The 19,465-nt window shown below is 32.9% G+C and overlaps 1 protein-coding gene across 2 annotated transcripts in view; it reads left to right on the forward strand.

Moving 5' to 3' along the window:
- LOC125671507 (choline transporter-like protein 1) overlaps positions 1–19,465 on the forward strand; it is a 35,075-nt gene that overhangs the window by 15,317 nt on the left and 293 nt on the right. Inside the window, exons 9-19 of one of the 2 annotated variants that reach the window (XM_048907271.2) lie at positions 10,852–10,899; positions 10,984–11,055; positions 11,181–11,247; positions 12,367–12,428; positions 12,750–12,856; positions 12,957–13,010; positions 13,133–13,219; positions 13,303–13,418; positions 15,019–15,185; positions 15,719–15,811; positions 19,351–19,443. In XM_048907271.2, the coding sequence (XP_048763228.2) occupies positions 10,852–10,899; positions 10,984–11,055; positions 11,181–11,247; positions 12,367–12,428; positions 12,750–12,856; positions 12,957–13,010; positions 13,133–13,219; positions 13,303–13,418; positions 15,019–15,185; positions 15,719–15,811; positions 19,351–19,443 (966 nt within the window). The remainder of the gene's footprint in view (positions 1–10,851; positions 10,900–10,983; positions 11,056–11,180; positions 11,248–12,366; positions 12,429–12,749; positions 12,857–12,956; positions 13,011–13,132; positions 13,220–13,302; positions 13,419–15,018; positions 15,186–15,718; positions 15,812–19,350; positions 19,444–19,465) is intronic. The other variant, XM_048907272.2, reaches the window with a different exon arrangement.

Here is a 19,465-nt window from a genome sequence, read left to right on the forward strand (position 1 = left end):
GTATGTTGTAGTGTTGTCACAGTAAGTGTGTGTTGTAGTGTTGTCACAGTAAGTGTATATTGTAGTGTTGTCACAGTAAGTGTGTGTTGTAGTGTTGTTACAATAAGTGTATATTGTAGTGTTGTCACAATAAGTGTATATTGTAGTGTTGTCACAGTAAGTGTATGTTGTAGTGTTGTTACAATAAGTGTATGTTGTAGTGTTGTCACAATAAGTGTATGTTGTAGTGTTGTCACAATAAGTGTATATTGTAGTGTTGTTACAATAAGTGTATGTTGTAGTGTTGTCACAATAAGTGTATATTGTAGTGTTGTCACAGTAAGTGTATATTGTAGTGTTACAATAAGTGTATATTGTAGTGTTGTCACAATAAGTGTATATTGTAGTGTTACAATAAGTGTATATTGTAGTGTTGTCACAATAAGTGTATATTGTAGTGTTGTCACAATAAGTGTATATTGTAGTGTTGTCACAGTAAGTGTATATTGTAGTGTTGTCACAGTAAGTGTATATTGTAGTGTTGTTACAATAAGTGTATATTGTAGTGTTGTCACAATAAGTGTATATTGTAGTGTTACAATAAGTGTGTGTTGTAGTGTTGTCACAATAAGTGTATATTGTAGTGTTGTCACAGTAAGTGTATATTGTAGTGTTGTCACAATAAGTGTGTGTTGTAGTGTTGTCACAATAAGTGTGTGTTGTTGTGTTGTCACAGTAAGTGTATATTGTAGTGTTGTCACAATAAGTGTGTGTTGTAGTGTTGTCACAATAAGTGTATATTGTAGTGTTGTCACAATAAGTGTATATTGTAGTGTTGTCACAATAAGTGTATATTGTAGTGTTGTCACAATAAGTGTATATTGTAGTGTTGTCACAATAAGTGTATATTGTAATGTTGTCACAATAAGTGTATATTGTAGTGTTGTCACAATAAGTGTATATTGTAATGTTGTCACAATAAGTGTATATTGTAGTGTTGTCACAGTAAGTGTATATTGTAGTGTTGTCACAGTAAGTGTATATTGTAGTGTTGTCACAATAAGTGTATATTGTAGTGTTGTCACAATAAGTGTATATTGTAGTGTTGTCACAATAAGTGTATATTGTAGTGTTGTCACAATAAGTGTATATTGTAATGTTGTCACAATAAGTGTATATTATAGTGTTGTCACAATAAGTGTATATTGTAGTGTTGTCACAATAAGTGTGTGTTGTAGTGTTGTCACAGTAAGTGTGTGTTGTAGTGTTGTCACAGTAAGTGTGTGTTGTAGTGTTGTCACAGTAAGTGTATATTGTAGTGTTGTCACAATAAGTGTGTGTTATAGTGTTGTTACAATAAGTGTATATTGTAGTGTTGTCACAATAAGTGTGTGTTGTTGTGTTGTCACAATAAGTGTATATTGTAGTGTTGTCACAGTAAGTGTATATTGTAGTGTTGTTACAGTAAGTGTGTGTTGTAGTGTTGTTACAATAAGTGTATATTGTAGTGTTGTCACAATAAGTGTGTGTTGTAGTGTTGTTACAATAAGTGTATATTGTAGTGTTGTCACAGTAAGTGTATATTGTAGTGTTGTCACAGTAAGTGTATATTGTAGTGTTGTCACAATAAGTGTGTGTTGTAGTGTTGTCACAGTAAGTGTATATTGTAGTGTTGTCGCAATAAGTGTGTGTTGTTGTGTTGTCACAATAAGTGTATATTGTAGTGTTGTCATAGTAAGTGTATATTGTAGTGTTGTCACAATAAGTGTATATTGTAGTGTTGTCATAGTAAGTGTATATTGTAGTGTTGTCACAATAAGTGTATATTGTAGTGTTGTCACAATAAGTGTATATTGTAGTGTTGTCACAGTAAGTGTATATTGTAGTGTTGTCATAGTAAGTGTGTGTTGTAGTGTTGTCACAATAAGTGTATATTGTAGTGTTGTCACAATAAGTGTATATTGTAGTGTTGTCACAGTAAGTGTATATTGTAGTGTTGTCACAGTAAGTGTATATTGTAGTGTTGTTACAATAAGTGTGTGTTGTTGTGTTGTCATAGTAAGTGTATATTGTTGTGTTGTCACAGTAAGTGTATATTGTAGTGTTGTCACAATAAGTGTGTGTTGTAGTGTTGTCACAGTAAGTGTATATTGTAGTGTTGTCGCAATAAGTGTGTGTTGTTGTGTTGTCACAATAAGTGTGTGTTGTAGTGTTGTCACAATAAGTGTGTGTTGTAGTGTTGTCATAGTAAGTGTGTGTTGTAGTGTTGTCATAGTAAGTGTATATTGTAGTGTTGTTACAATAAGTGTGTGTTGTAGTGTTGTTACAATAAGTGTATATTGTAGTGTTGTTACAATAAGTGTATATTGTAGTGTTGTCACAGTAAGTGTGTGTTGTAGTGTTGTCACAATAAGTGTGTGTTGTAGTGTTGTCATAGTAAGTGTGTGTTGTAGTGTTGTCACAATAAGTGTGTGTTGTTGTGTTGTCACAATAAGTGTGTGTTGTAGTGTTGTCATAGTAAGTGTGTGTTGTAGTGTTGTCACAATAAGTGTGTGTTGTTGTGTTGTCACAATAAGTGTGTGTTGTAGTGTTGTCATAGTAAGTGTGTGTTGTAGTGTTGTCACAATAAGTGTGTGTTATAGTGTTGTCACAATAAGTGTATATTGTAGTGTTGTCATAGTAAGTGTATATTGTAGTGTTGTCACAGTAAGTGTATATTGTAGTGTTGTCACAGTAAGTGTATATTGTAGTGTTGTCGCAATAAGTGTGTGTTGTAGTGTTGTCACAGTAAGTGTATATTGTAGTGTTGTCGCAATAAGTGTGTGTTGTTGTGTTGTCACAATAAGTGTGTGTTGTAGTGTTGTCACAATAAGTGTGTGTTGTAGTGTTGTCATAGTAAGTGTGTGTTGTAGTGTTGTCATAGTAAGTGTATATTGTAGTGTTGTTACAATAAGTGTGTGTTGTAGTGTTGTTACAATAAGTGTATATTGTAGTGTTGTTACAATAAGTGTATATTGTAGTGTTGTCACAGTAAGTGTGTGTTGTAGTGTTGTCACAATAAGTGTGTGTTGTAGTGTTGTCATAGTAAGTGTGTGTTGTAGTGTTGTCACAATAAGTGTGTGTTGTTGTGTTGTCACAATAAGTGTGTGTTGTAGTGTTGTCATAGTAAGTGTGTGTTGTAGTGTTGTCACAATAAGTGTGTGTTGTTGTGTTGTCACAATAAGTGTGTGTTGTAGTGTTGTCATAGTAAGTGTGTGTTGTAGTGTTGTCACAATAAGTGTGTGTTATAGTGTTGTCACAATAAGTGTATATTGTAGTGTTGTCATAGTAAGTGTGTGTTGTAGTGTTGTCACAATAAGTGTATATTGTAGTGCTGTTACAATAAGTGTGTGTTGTAGTGTTGTTACAATAAGTGTATGTTGTAGTGTTGTCACAATAAGTGTGTATTGTAGTGTTGTCACAATAAGTGTGTATTGTAGTGTTGTCACAATAAGTGTATATTGTAGTGTTGTTACAATAAGTGTATATTGTAGTGTTGTCGCAATAAGTGTGTGTTGTTGTGTTGTCACAATAAGTGTGTGTTGTAGTGTTGTCACAATAAGTGTGTGTTGTAGTGTTGTCATAGTAAGTGTGTGTTGTAGTGTTGTCATAGTAAGTGTGTGTTGTAGTGTTGTCATAGTAAGTGTATATTGTAGTGTTGTTACAATAAGTGTGTGTTGTAGTGTTGTCACAATAAGTGTGTGTTGTAGTGTTGTCATAGTAAGTGTGTGTTGTAGTGTTGTCATAGTAAGTGTATATTGTAGTGTTGTTACAATAAGTGTATATTGTAGTGTTGTCACAATAAGTGTATATTGTAGTGTTGTTACAATAAGTGTATATTGTAGTGTTGTTACAATAAATGTGTGTTGTAGTGTTGTTACAATAAGTGTATATTGTAGTGTTGTCACAGTAAGTGTGTGTTGTAGTGTTGTCACAGTAAGTGTATATTGTAGTGTTGTCACAGTAAGTGTATATTGTAGTGTTGTTACAATAAGTGTATATTGTAGTGTTACAATAAGTGTATATTGTAGTGTTGTCACAATAAGTGTACATTGTAGTGTTGTCACAATAAGTGTGTATTGTAGTGTTGTCACAGTAAGTGTGTGTTGTAGTGTTGTCACAGTAAGTGTGTGTTGTAGTGTTGTCACAATAAGTGTATATTGTAGTGTTGTCACAGTAAGTGTGTGTTGTAGTGTTGTCACAATAAGTGTGTGTTGTTGTGTTGTCACAATAAGTGTATATTGTAGTGTTGTCATAGTAAGTGTGTGTTGTAGTGTTGTTACAATAAGTGTGTGTTGTAGTTTTGTTACAATAAGTGTATATTGTAGTGTTACAATAAGTGTATATTGTAGTGTTGTCACAGTAAGTGTATATTGTAGTGTTGTCACAATAAGTGTATATTGTAGTGTTGTCACAATAAGTGTATATTGTAGTGTTGTCACAATAAGTGTATGTTGTAGTGTTGTCACAGTAAGTGTATATTGTAGTGTTGTCACAGTAAGTGTGTGTTGTAGTGTTGTCACAATAAGTGTATATTGTAGTGTTGTCACAATAAGTGTATATTGTAGTGTTGTCACAGTAAGTGTATATTGTAGTGTTGTCACAATAAGTGTATATTGTAGTGTTGTCACAGTAAGTGTGTGTTGTAGTGTTGTCACAATAAGTGTGTGTTGTTGTGTTGTCACAATAAGTGTATATTGTAGTGTTGTCATAGTAAGTGTGTGTTGTAGTGTTGTTACAATAAGTGTGTGTTGTAGTTTTGTTACAATAAGTGTATATTGTAGTGTTGTCACAGTAAGTGTGTGTTGTTGTGTTGTCATAGTAAGTGTGTATTGTAGTGTTGTCACAATAAGTGTATATTGTAGTGTTGTCACAGTAAGTGTGTGTTGTTGTGTTGTCATAGTAAGTGTGTATTGTAGTGTTGTCACAATAAGTGTATATTGTAGTGTTGTTACAATAAGTGTGTGTTGTAGTGTTGTCACAATAAGTGTATATTGTAGTGTTGTCACAATAAGTGTATATTGTAGTGTTGTCACAATAAGTGTGTGTTGTAGTGTTGTCACAGTAAGTGTATATTGTAGTGTTGTTACAATAAGTGTGTGTTGTAGTGTTGTTACAGTAAGTGTGTATTGTAGTGTTGTCATAGTAAGTGTGTGTTGTAGTGTTGTCACAATAAGTGTATATTGTAGTGTTGTCACAATAAGTGTATATTGTAGTGTTGTCACAGTAAGTGTATATTGTAGTGTTGTCACAATAAGTGTGTGTTGTAGTGTTGTCACAGTAAGTGTATGTTGTAGTGTTGTTACAATAAGTGTGTGTTGTAGTGTTGTTACAGTAAGTGTGTATTGTAGTGTTGTCATAGTAAGTGTGTGTTGTAGTGTTGTCACAATAAGTGTATATTGTAGTGTTGTCACAATAAGTGTGTGTTGTAATGTTGTCATAATAAGTGTATATTGTAGTGTTGTCACAATAAGTGTATATTGTAGTGTTGTTACAATAAGTGTATATTGTAGTGTTGTCACAATAAGTGTATATTGTAGTGTTGTCACAATAAGTGTATATTGTAGTGTTGTTACAATAAGTGTATATTGTAGTGTTGTCACAATAAGTGTATATTGTAGTGTTGTCACAGTAAGTGTATATTGTAGTGTTGTCACAATAAGTGTATATTGTAATGTTGTCACAGTAAGTGTATATTGTAGTGTTGTTACAATAAGTGTATATTGTAGTGTCACAATAAGTGTGTGTTGTAGTGTTGTCACAATAAGTGTATATTGTAGTGTTGTTACAATAAGTGTATATTGTAGTGTTACAATAAGTGTGTGTTGTAGTGTTGTCACAATAAGTGTATATTGTAGTGTTGTTACAATAAGTGTATATTGTAGTGTTGTCACAATAAGTGTATATTGTAGTGTTGTTACAATAAGTGTATATTGTAGTGTTGTCACAATAAGTGTATATTATAGTGTTGTCACAATAAGTGTATATTGTAGTGTTGTTACAATAAGTGTATATTGTAGTGTTGTCACAATAAGTGTATATTGTAGTGTTGTTACAATAAGTGTATATTGTAGTGTTGTCACAATAAGTGTATATTGTAGTGTTGTCACAATAAGTGTATATTGTAGTGTTGTCACAATAAGTGTATATTGTAGTGTTGTCACAATAAGTGTATATTGTAGTGTTGTCACAATAAGTGTGTATTGTAGTGTTGTCATAGTAAGTGTGTGTTGTTGTGTTGTCATAGTAAGTGTGTGTTGTAGTGTTGTCACAATAAGTGTGTATTGTAGTGTTGTCATAGTAAGTGTGTGTTGTAGTGTTGTCACAGTAAGTGTATATTGTAGTGCTGTTACAATAAGTGTATATTGTAGTGTTGTCACAATAAGTGTATATTGTAGTGTTGTCACAATAAGTGTGTTGTAGTGTTGTCATAGTAAGTGTGTGTTGTTGTGTTGTCACAATAAGTGTATGTTGTAGTGTTGTCACAATAAGTGTGTATTGTAGTGTTGTCACAATAAGTGTGTATTGTAGTGTTGTCACAATAAGTGTATATTGTAGTGTTGTCACAATAAGTGTATATTGTAGTGTTGTCACAATAAGTGTATATTGTAGTGTTGTCACAATAAGCGTATATTGTAGTGTTGTCATAGTAAGCGTGTGTTGTTGTGTTGTCACAGTAAGTGTGTGTTGTAGTGTTGTCACAATAAGTGTGTATTGTAGTGTTGTCACAATAAGTGTATATTGTAGTGTTGTCATAGTAAGTGTGTGTTGTTTGTTTGATATTCGTAGGATTGGTTAACTATATATCGTTAACCGATTGGTGACTGTATTATCTGCCATAATACTATCCATCTCATTGCGATCCAGCCTCACCCTCCAACACCTCCCAAATGCACCAACATAGTGAAGTTGAAGTGTGTTGTAGTAACATTCCATATGCTCCGTATGGGACGTATGGGTTGTCCCATGGTTTAAAAATAAATAAATATAAATAAATAAGGACCATCGTGTACCAACACGTCTGATGACTGCGGTACTGTCTTTTGATGGCCGGACACATACATGTGATGGTCGTATGTCATAAATTATAATGAAATAAAGAAGTAACTTATATTTATAAAAACTAAATAAAAAGTAAAAATTAATGAAATAAATTATAATTTTTATTTATATAATAATTTTAATAATGATTTTTATTTAATTTATTCCTTAAGTATATTAATATTTAAAAAATATAATAAGTAAATATAAAATTAAATATTTAAAATATTTGTTATTTATTTGGATTCTAATAGAAGGTAATAATTAGTAATCGCACGATTCTCCGTCCTTCGTCCAATTCAAGATACACCGAAATAAATATACCATAACTATTACATAATTATTAATATTAGTAACAGGTGATAGTAATATGGATGTAGGTATGTATATACATGTGAAATAACTAAAATATATACAGAAAAGAATTAGGGTAGGGTCGCCAAAGAAAATTTTGATAATAGAGTGCCACTAGTTATTACTTTGTTAATCATTAATTATAAAATTATGCCAGACAACAATTTTGAGATCGTCATCAGGCAAGAATTTTGAGGTCGTCGTCAGGTGCTACACCTCAGACCCTGTACCATGTTTCTGTAACTGGATCCAGCTCGTAGCACGACATGGCTCCATAATTCTTATTCGATAGTATGTATTATGTGTATAAAACTAAAGATGTATAATGTAGTAAGTGGTGAGTTAGTACTTATGATAAAATTGTATGGCAGATAAAATACCAACCATAAGAAGTGGTATACTTAATTACATAACATATAGATTTGATTAAATAATGAAAATACAGAATAGATGCAAAATCACAAATCACATACATCCAACAAGCTTACATATATTAAATATAATAGTATGCAGCAGGCCTGCATACATATAAACTGCGACATTGCATCTAAATGTTCGTCATAAAAAGAAGTTTACAAAATACATACGTATAATAACATACCTGGATTTTATGTATATTTGCATATACATATACGTATAATATACCGGGATTTGATGTATAGCTGCATCTATATTTTAACTACATGTTTATATAAACTAAAACGATAAAAACGCAAAGTTTATATTCCTAATATTAATATGCTACAATACTTATATATGTAATTGTTTACATACTAATAAACATATAGTTATACACGATAGAAAACCCGAATTATATGCTTAGATGTTTATATAAGTATAACACATGTAGTTGTTTCTATATTAGTAAACATATAAAAATTTAACATTAGAATAATGATGCTTAGTGGTTTTCATACTTATAAACATACGAAACTGTTTACATATTTGTAAACATGCACGATAAAACCTTAGTTATACATATAAGTAAAACTTTTTACTCACCAACCGGAAGGAAACTTACGAATGATATTGGAAGCTATAAATCATACAAATTAAAGATGGCGAATGAATAGATTAGTTATGTGGCAGCCGCTGTGAAGACGTTCATACAACGTAATTTGTGACGTAATTTGTGACATTGTGACGTTTCATCCGCTGAAACCGCTCATACAACGTAATTTGAGATATTATGACGTTTCACCCGCTGAAACCACGGTACGATGGCCTATTATATATATGCAAAGCAGGAGGTTGAGTTAATGAATGCATTGAATACTGAATAAACATAAATTATCAATGGAATTACATGTATAAGGACATGTAAAAAATTAAAATTTTAATAGTAAAGTAATTTGACATAATGATATTTAGATTGGGAACAAAACATTTTTATTATTTAATTAAATAATAATTTTAAGATGTAAATTATATGTATAAATTACAGTAACCCAACTCGTTTAAAAGTAATGTCAATAGTCTAGAGTAACTGTCGCTATTCGATGGATCACCTTGGAAGTAATGCTTTGTTTGTTTGATATTCGTAGGATTGGTTAACTATATATCGTTAACCGATTGGTGACTGTATTATCTGCCATAATACTATCCATCTCATTGCGATCCAGCCTCACCCTCCAACACCTCCCAAATGCACCAACATAGTGAAGTTGAAGTGTGTTGTAGTAACATTCCATATGCTCCGTATGGGACGTATGGGTTGTCCCATGGTTTAAAAATAAATAAATATAAATAAATAAGGACCATCGTGTGTGTTGTAGTGTTGTCACAGTAAGTGTATATTGTAGTGTTGTTACAATAAGTGTATATTGTAGTGTTGTCACAATAAGTGTATATTGTAGTGTTGTTACAATAAGTGTATATTGTAGTGTTGTCACAGTAAGTGTGTGTTGTAGTGTTGTCACAATAAGTGTGTGTTGTAGTGTTGTCACAATAAGTGTATATTGTAGTGTTGTCACAATAAGTGTATATTGTAGTGTTGTTACAATAAGTGTATATTGTAGTGTTGTTACAATAAGTGTATATTGTAGTGTTGTCACAGTAAGTGTGTGTTGTAGTGTTGTCACAGTAAGTGTATATTGTAGTGTTGTTACAATAAGTGTATATTGTAGTGTTGTTACAATAAGTGTATATTGTAGTGTTGTTACAATAAGTGTATATTGTAGTGTTGTTACAATAAGTGTATATTGTAGTGTTGTCACAGTAAGTGTGTGTTGTAGTGTTGTCACAATAAGTGTATATTGTAGTGTTGTCACAATAAGTGTATATTGTAGTGTTGTTACAATAAGTGTATATTGTAGTGTTGTTACAATAAGTGTATATTGTAGTGTTGTCACAGTAAGTGTGTGTTGTAGTGTTGTCACAATAAGTGTATGTTGTAATTTCATTTAGTCTTTATTAAAGAGTTCCTTTATATTTTTTGTCCCCCACCGCAACGCAGAATGAGAAATAGAAAATACTGGTGTCCATGCATCTGTCCATCCATCCCACTTGACTTTGTGTAACTCCTCCAAAACTGCTCCACGGATTTTGTTCAAATTTAGTAGGATTGTTAGTCACTATATGGAGTTGATCATATTGCGCTGCCAATTTGATTCGATAAATTTTACAGGAGTTATGGGACTTTGTTGAATTTATACATGCTACACTTTGTGGATGCAACTCCTCAGAAACCACTCAACGGATTTTGTTCAGATTTTGTAGGTTAGTTAGTCACCATATCTAGTTGATTATCTTTTGCTGCCATTTTGATTCAACAAATTTTACAGGACTTATGGGACTTTGTTGACTTTGTACGTTCTACACTATATAGGAACAATTTGTGGATGCAACTCCTCCAAAACCGCTAGACAGGTTTTGTTCAAATTTTTTAGGATTGTTAGTCACTATATGTAATTGATCGTATTGTGCTGCCATTTTGATTCAACAAATTTTACAGAAGTTATGGGACTTTGTACATGGTACACTATAGGAACAATTTGTGGATGCAACTCCTCAGAGACTGCTATACAGATTTTGTTCAAATTTTGCAGGATTGTTAGTCACAATATGTAGTTGATTATATTCCTCCATTTTGATTTAACAAATTTTACAGGAGTTATGAGACCTTTTGTGCTTCAACTTTTTTGCAGCGGTGGGGGACATGGCTACGTGTAGGATTTAAGATTGACCTGTGTATATATATATATATATATATATATATATATATATATAAAATAATTATAGCTTATGTTATTGACTTGTGTTTGATCTTCACTGAAGTGTTTCTAAAAACACAATGCCTTGTGTAATACTCTGATACAGAGGGCTAATTTCTAAAAAAAAAAATCATCCCTGAATCAACCAATCATAAGCGACAAAATGTATGAATAATTAGATAATTTCTGTCTCCTTATTTCTTTCACTGACTCTGGTGTATTACAGGTGGTGCTGCTCCTCCTTCTTCTGATCATGCGCAAAAGAATTCAGCTGGTAAAGTTTTAAATCCTAAATCATCTACTGTTTCATAGAGAAATTGTGTGTATATGACTGATCTGGTCTTTTACCAATATGTAGGTAGTCCAACTCTTTAAAGAGGCAGGAAAAGCAATAAGATGTGTCCCATTTCTACTGCTTCAACCAGTCTGGGTAAGTATGTCCGAAAACGGGGATTGAAAACATGAGAATTGTTTTTTGTTCAAACTTGTTCTTGGCCACAGAATTGTATTCTTTGATGAGATTTATCTATTCAATGTTCATCAATCCCAAAATAGACGCTGTTGATACTGTTAGGGACAGTGACAGTGCTAGCAGTGATATCGGTGCACATCGAGACCTCGGGTTAGTACCAGTACTGCTGTATTTCACTGACATCTATAATACTGTAACACTAGTGTTATAATCCATCAATTCTCTAATAATATAACTAGTGTTATAATCCATCAATTCTATAATAATATAACTAGTGTTATAATCCATCAATTCTCTAATAATATAACTAGTGTTATAATCCATCAATTCTATAATAATATAACTAGTGTTATAATCCATCAATTCTCTAATATAACTAGTGTTATAATCCATCAATTCTATAATATTATAACTAGTGTTATAATCCATCAATTCTCTAATAATATAACTAGTGTTATAATCCATCAATTCTATAATAATATAACTAGTGTTATAATCCATCAATTCTCTAATAATATAACTAGTGTTATAATCCATCAATTCTATAATAATATAACTAGTGTTATAATCCATCAATTCTCTAATATAACTAGTGTTATAATCCATCAATTCTATAATATTATAACTAGTGTTATAATCCATCAATTCTATAATATTATAACTAGTGTTATAATCCATCAATTCTCTAATAATATAACTAGTGTTATAATCCATCAATTCTATAATAATATAACTAGTGTTATAATCCATCAATTCTCTAATAATATAACTAGTGTTATAATCCATCAATTCTATAATAATATAACTAGTGTTATAATCCATCAATTCTCTAATATAACTAGTGTTATAATCCATCAATTCTATAATATTATAACTAGTGTTATAATCCATCAATTCTCTAATAATATAACTAGTGTTATAATCCATCAATTCTCTAATAATATAACTAGTGTTATAATCCATCAATTCTATAATAATATAACTAGTGTTATAATCCATCAATTCTCTAATAATATAACTAGTGTTATAATCCATCAATTCTATAATAATATAACTAGTGTTATAATCCATCAATTCTCTAATAATATAACTAGTGTTATAATCCATCAATTCTATAATAATATAACTAGTGTTATAATCCATCAATTCTATAATAATATAACTAGTGTTATAATCCATCAATTCTCTAATAATATAACTAGTGTTATAATCCATCAATTCTATAATAATAAAACTAGTGTTATAATCCATCATTCTCTGGCCTTACAGGACTACCTGCTGTCAACAGTCAGACGGGCACAGTCACATACGAGATGGAACAGTCGTGGGAGGTAATAGACAGACCATGTGATCAATGAATATCCAATCTGACTGAATAGACAGACCATGTGATCAATGAATATCCAATCTGACTGAATAGACAGACCATGTGATCAATGAATATCCAATCTAACTGAAGCTAAGACTCTATATGTACTATGCAACAGGTAATATTGCTTCAGTTAGATTGACTAAATATCAAACTTGTTTGACCATAGCAAGTAAATCCACATAATGATGTAATCATCTCCTTTGTTTTCAGTATGTGCGATGGTATCACATCTCCTTTGTTTTCAGTATGTGCGATGGTATCACATCTCCTTTGTTTTCAGTATGTGCGATGGTATCACATCTTCGGGTTGCTGTGGATTTCTGCTTTCATTGTTGCTTGTCAAGATTTTGTCATAGCGAGTGCCGTTGCCACCTGGTATTTCAAAAGGTTTGTTAGTGATTGGTGAACAGCTAGTCACCTTATCATCGAGTGAAAGTTTGATTTGCAATACAGTGTATAACAAATCTGGTCCTCTGCTTTGTTTCAGAGACAAGTCTTCATTGGGATTCCCCATACTGACTGGCATTTGGAGAGTATTAAGGTCATTTGATAAATTTTGCTGAACAAAACTATCCTGCATGAACAAATGGCAATCAAACACTGCATGAACATTTTGTTGTTGCATGGATGATTCTCTCAATACTTTCTCTTGAGTTATTTCAGGTACCACATGGGATCGATAGCATTCGGGTCCTTTATCATCGCCCTGGTGAGATTGGCTCGAGTCATTCTAGCATACATTCAGTCCAGGTACATCAGGTTACTCTGATTGTAATAAACTTAAGTAGATTACTAATTATACTAGTGCATTATATGATATTATGTTCTTTCAGATTGCGGGGTAAAAGCGGTGAGGTGGTGGACTTTATCCTCAAGGTTTTACAGTGTTGTCTCTGGTGTTTTGAGAAGTTTCTTGCATACCTCAACAGAAATGCTTACATTGAAATTGGTAAGCCCCTGGTTAACTTTCCAGTATTAGACTTTGATTTTAATATTTCTTTTCTGCAGCCATTATACATTATATGTGGATTTCAAAGAAGAAGGCAGTCCCAGAAGTCCAATTCACCATACATTTTTGGGGCATCTGAGTCGCTCTTTTCATCCGTTATCATTAGTCATGTGTCTTAGTAAATTTTGAAACAATTTTAGCTTCTTTTCTGGAATGGCTGTATTAATTTTAACCCATCTATGGTCCAAAGGGAACAAAAATCATGGATTTCTTGGGTCTGCCTCCCTGGGGCCTGAGTGGTATGACAAAAACCATCAAAATCAATGTAATCTTTAAAAATCTTTCTCTTTACTCCTGGACATGAAGCAGTCATACTATTGGCATGGTTATAATATTATGCAATGAGCCCTTTACCAAAACTGAAATTGACCTGGTTCAGGGTTCATGCCACAGGGTGAGGCTAAGTTGGTCATACATGTATATTGAAAATGCATTATATCCTAGGAAATCTTCTGTACTCCTGGACATCAAGCAGTCATACTAAGCGCATGGTTATAATATGCAATGAGTGATCTTTACCAAAACTGTGAAATTAATTATCCCTTGGTTCATGCCCCAAAGTGGAGCTAAATTGGTCATATTTGGGAAATGCATTATATCTTAGAAATCTTCACTTCTGGACATGAAGGAAGCAAAATGTTTGCTTGATTATAATGGGCATTGACTGCCTGCTACCAAAATTGTGAAATTCATATGACCTCATGGTTCAGGTATCAGGGTGAGGCTAGATTTACCATATACATTATATATTGAAAATGTACAGTAATAGGAAATTTTTACTGCTGAACATCAAGCAGACAAACTGATTGTATGATTATAATGATCAATGTGAAATTTATGACCCTTAATAGGTTCAGGCCACAGGGTGACCACACTAGGGGCTAAGCCCGTTTTGGGCCCAAACTCTGTGATACATGTACCTTAAATATATATACAGTATTTTATTGCTTGTAGACCTAAGCATTACTAGTGATGTAATGCCTCGTTATTAGCGCTTCATTCTGGAAATTTCCATAAGGCTGATTTAAGACTAAAATCACAGATTGAAGAACGCACAGGCATATTTTATTTATTCAAAAATTATTAAAACTTATATTTCTTCTGTAAGATCAAAATCAAGCATCGATAAACAACAGATTTACTCCATATTGTATTATCTTAAGTTGTCATTAAAAAGAGAGAAAAAATAGAACCGACTTAGATCCACCAAAGCGTATCCTCCACTGTACTCTCAGTTTTACTATTTCAGGGTAATTTTAAATATCGAAAACGAAAGTTGGTTTTTAATTAAATTTACGACATTAAGTAATCAAGTAAGATTCTGTTATAGCCTATATGGACTTCACCTCATATATGGAGCAATAGTAACTCTGGAGCAAGCGTTTAGGAGTTTATTGGCAAAAATTGTTAATTTATAAGTATAGATATCTCAAACAAATGGATTCTTTCTCTTTTGTTAAATCCTCATGGGATGAATTTGTTTATTTCCTGAGCTGGATGTATGATTTCGATACTAAGTGCCCCTCTATTTACTTTGAAGCTATCTTTGGCCACTCATTCTGCACGGGGGCAAAAAAGGCCTTCATGTTGCTGCTGGAGAACATCTTGAGAGTGGCAGCCATCAACTCGGTCGGAACGTTTGTATTGTTCCTAGGAAAACTCACCACTGTAGCTGTTGTCCTCATCGTCGGTAACGAATTAATCCAAGTAAGAACGATTGTCAAATGTAATACTTATCTCAACCTGGCAAGGGATAAAAAATGATAAAAAAACTCTCCAATTTTACACAGGTTTAAACAATTATATTTAGCATTAGCTGCACATTTAATTCTTAACAAAATGACCAAAACAGGTTTACATAAAAATCACCACTGTCATTCAGTCATTGTATATTTGACTTTTACCCATCTCACTCTAGCTCTTTTGTTGTAATTTTGACTCAAAAATAATGGCCGAAGCATTCTTGTATGGAAATAAATATAACTTTCATAAATTTGACCTAAGGTCACTCTTTTTATCAATTGTAAAGTTTTTCTTCAATTTAAACAAATTGGAAAATTTTAACAGTGATTGATACTTTTATAAAAACATTTTGCTGAAAGTGTTTTACCCGTAAAGATTAATTCAACTATTCCATACACATACAGTGTTCAACAAACACAATTTATTTTAAAAACAGACATAGCTTTGTATATCATTTCTCCATCATATTAAGAAATTCACAACTTCTATAATTTCAGGGACGTGAAGAAATTAATTTTGCATTCGCTCCCATCACCATTAGCTGTGCATTTGCATTTTCTATTTCCCATTGTTTCCTTCTTGTTTATGAGGTGAGGATTATGTTTCATTGTTTATGAGTTGAGGATTATGCTTCATTGTTTACGAGATGAGGATTAGGTTTCATTGTTTACTTCTTAGCTCACCTGAGCTGAAAGCTCAAGTAAGCTTTTCTGATTGCCTGTTGTCAGTCGTCTGTAAACTTTATACATTTTCGACTTCTTCTCCAGAACCACTGGACCAATTTCAACCAAACTTGGCCAAAAGCATCCTTGGGTAAAGGGCTTTCAAGTTTGTTCAAATGAAGGACCATGCCCCCTTCAAATGGGAGATAATCACAAAAATAGGGTGGGGTCATTTAAAAATCATTCAAGAACCACTTGGTCAGAAGAGCTGAAATTTACATGAAAGCTTCTTGACATAGTGCAGATTCAAATTTGTTAAAGTCATGGCCACCGGGGGTTGGATGGGGCCACAATAGGGGATCAAAATTTTACATACAAATATATAGGAAAAATTCTTTAAAAATCTTCTTTTTAAAAACCACCAAGCCAGAAAAGCTAAGATTTACATGAAAGCTTCCTGATATAATGCAGATTCAAGTTTGTTAAAATCATGGCCCCCGGGAGTATGATTGGGCCACAATGGGGGATCAACATTTTACATACATATAGGGAAAATCTTTAAAAAATTTCTTCTCAAAAACTACTGGGCCAGGAAAGTGGAAATTTACATGAACAGATTCAAGTTTGTAAAAATCGTGGCCCCCGGGGGTAGGATGGGGCCACAAGGGGGTATCAAAGTTTTACATAGAAATATATAGGGAAAATCTTTTCAAAAAAAACTACTGGGCCAAGAAAGTGGAAATTTACATGAAAGCTTCCTAACATAATACAGATTGAAGTGTGTTAAAATCATGGCCCCCGAGGATAGGATGAGTACACAATAGGGGATCAAAGTTTTACATACAAATATATAGGGAAAATCTTCAAAAATCTTCTCAAAAACTACTGTGCCAGGAAAGTTTACATTTACATGAAAGCTTCCTGACATAGTGCAGATTCAAGTTTATTAAAATCATGGCCCCCGGGGGTAAGATGAGGCAACAATAGGGGATCAAAGTTTTACATACGGTACAAATATATAGGGAAAATTATTAAACATATTCTTCTGAAAAATCACTGGGCCAGAAAAGTTTACATTTACATGAAAGCTTCCTGACATAGTCCAGATTCAATTTTGAAAAAATCATGGGCCCCAGGAGTAGGTTGGGACCACAAATGGGGATCAAATTTTTATATGGAAATATATAGGAAAAATCTTTAAATATGAGCTAGAGTGACTCAGGTGAGCGATGTGGCCCATGAGCCTCTTGTTGTTTATGAAGTTAGGAATTTGTTTTATTATATGGTTAATAATTTTTTAGTAGCCAGTTTCACTATTTTATTAGGTCACCTGGGTTTACTCAGGTGACCCATTGCAATTGGTTGTCATCCATTGTGGTGTGTTAACAATTTAACATTTTTAACTTCTTCTTGATAACTACCTGTCCAATTCTTTCAAATTTGGTATAAAGCATCTTTGGGACAAGGGGGACACAAATTCTAAATTTTAGGACTCCTGCACCCCTAGGATCCTGGCAAAAACTGCCGAATTTCCAAAAATATTCTCAAGAACCGCACAATTGGAAGAAAAACTAAATGCATAGTGATGTAGAGTAGGAAGGCCTCTACCAAAATTGTCAATTTCATGATCCCTGGGGTAGGGGTTTCGACCCTTAGGGTGGGGCCAAACTTGGTATATAGTGTTTGTGTAAAACACTTAAATAACATCTTCTTTAGTGCTATTGATACTAAATTGAAACTAAATAGATATTTAGAAAGAACATGTACATAGTCCTTTACCAAAATTGTAAACTTGATGATCCCAGGGGTAGGGATTTTGGTATCAGGGAGGGGCCAAAATGGCCAGTTATTAAATGTGTGAACAATATACATTTTTAACTTCTTGATAACTATCATTCTAATTCTTTTCAAATTTGGTATGCAGCATCTTTGGAACAAGGGGGATATAAATTATAAATTTCAGGATTCCTGCACCCCATGGGCCTTGGGGTGGGGCAAAACTGTCCAAAATTGACGCAAATTTAAGAAAAACTAAATGCATAGTGATGTAGAGCAGGAAGGTCTCTACTAAAATTGTCAATTTCATTCTACCAGAACCGTGGTAGGGGTTCTGACCCCAGGACGGAGCCAAGCTTGGTATATAGTGTCTATGTGTAAAACACTTAAATAACATCTTCCTTTAAATAGTGTTATTGATACTAAATTGAAACTAAATGGATATTTAGAAAGAGCAGGTAGTCTTTTACCAAAATTGTAAATTTGATGATCCCCAGAGTAGGGGTTGTGATCCCAGGGTGGGGCCAAACTTAGTGTATAGTATTTATGTGCAAGTTTGCTGATACTGTATAAAAAATTTAAATGCATACTTAGGAATAGCAGAAAAGGATGTACAAAAAATGGTGAATTTCACTACCAAGGGTTTTGACTCTAGGATGGGTCCAAATTAGTCATATCTTTTGATATTTTAATGTTAATACACCTATTATATTGTGTAAAGCCTTTCATCAGTGTATGCACTTTTGAGGGCAGTGAAGTTTTAGGAACACATTTTGTTTAATACTGTTCCTGAACATTAGAATTTAGCTTAGGTATTCAAAACAGGAAATTTATTCTAGATTTCCTAGCCCTTTGGAGTAATGATACTTCTTCACTAGTACTCAGGTGACCGATAAGGCCTGTGGGGCTCTTGTTTATCAAGTATCAATTAATTTTTGTAATATTTCATCCCTGATTTATTGGTAAGGACCAACAAATATCATTATTCACTAGCAATGATCAGTGCAGTTAGATAAAATATGTGAATGTGATTTTGCACACATTGATATTAGTGTTTGTAATGCTTCAGTTTCTGGATTTGATGAAAAAATTAATAATTCATCAACATAAAATAACTGAAATATGGTGTAACTTTAAAATAAATGAGTTATTGAACTTATATTAGTGAGTATTAACATTTGTTGGGTAAAAATTTACTCACTTGCTCATAAAAATTGCACCCAATATGGCCAATATTCACCAGTATAAGTTCAGTAACCCTGCAATACTGTTTTATTGTTTCCTTCTTGCTTATGAAGTGAGGATTATGTCATGAAATTTATGTTTGTTAAAGAGGCTTGCATAAATTGTCCAACCCAAGTTCTAGATATTTCAAAGAAGGGTGCCTAGGGTGATGTCTCTCAGAAAGGAGGGATTACGACTTTTGGTTTCTCTCAGAAAGGAGGGATTAGGACTTTTGGTGTCTCTCAGAAAGGAGGGATTGGGACTTTTGGTGTCTCTCAGAAAGGAGGGATTAGGACTTTTGAAAGGACAGGCTGTAATCAATACTTCCACTGGACTCAGTTGCAATTCATTCATCAGTAAAGACAAATTCCTTCCTTGCACCAGCCCAAAGAAGGGGTGTACAAACAATACCATGAAGCTGTTGTTCTCTGTTGTATTTAACATGCCTGTTTCTATTTTTTTCTCAGATTACAATAGATACCATTTTCCTATGTTTCTGTGAGGATTGCAAGGAAAACAATGGCGTTGAAAAACCGTATTACATGAGCAAAGACTTATTGGTATGTTAAAATACTCTACATT

Source organism: Ostrea edulis, chromosome 4 (genome assembly GCF_947568905.1).
Source record: "Ostrea edulis chromosome 4, xbOstEdul1.1, whole genome shotgun sequence".
In the NCBI taxonomy this organism is placed as follows: Eukaryota; Metazoa; Mollusca; class Bivalvia; order Ostreida; family Ostreidae; genus Ostrea; species Ostrea edulis.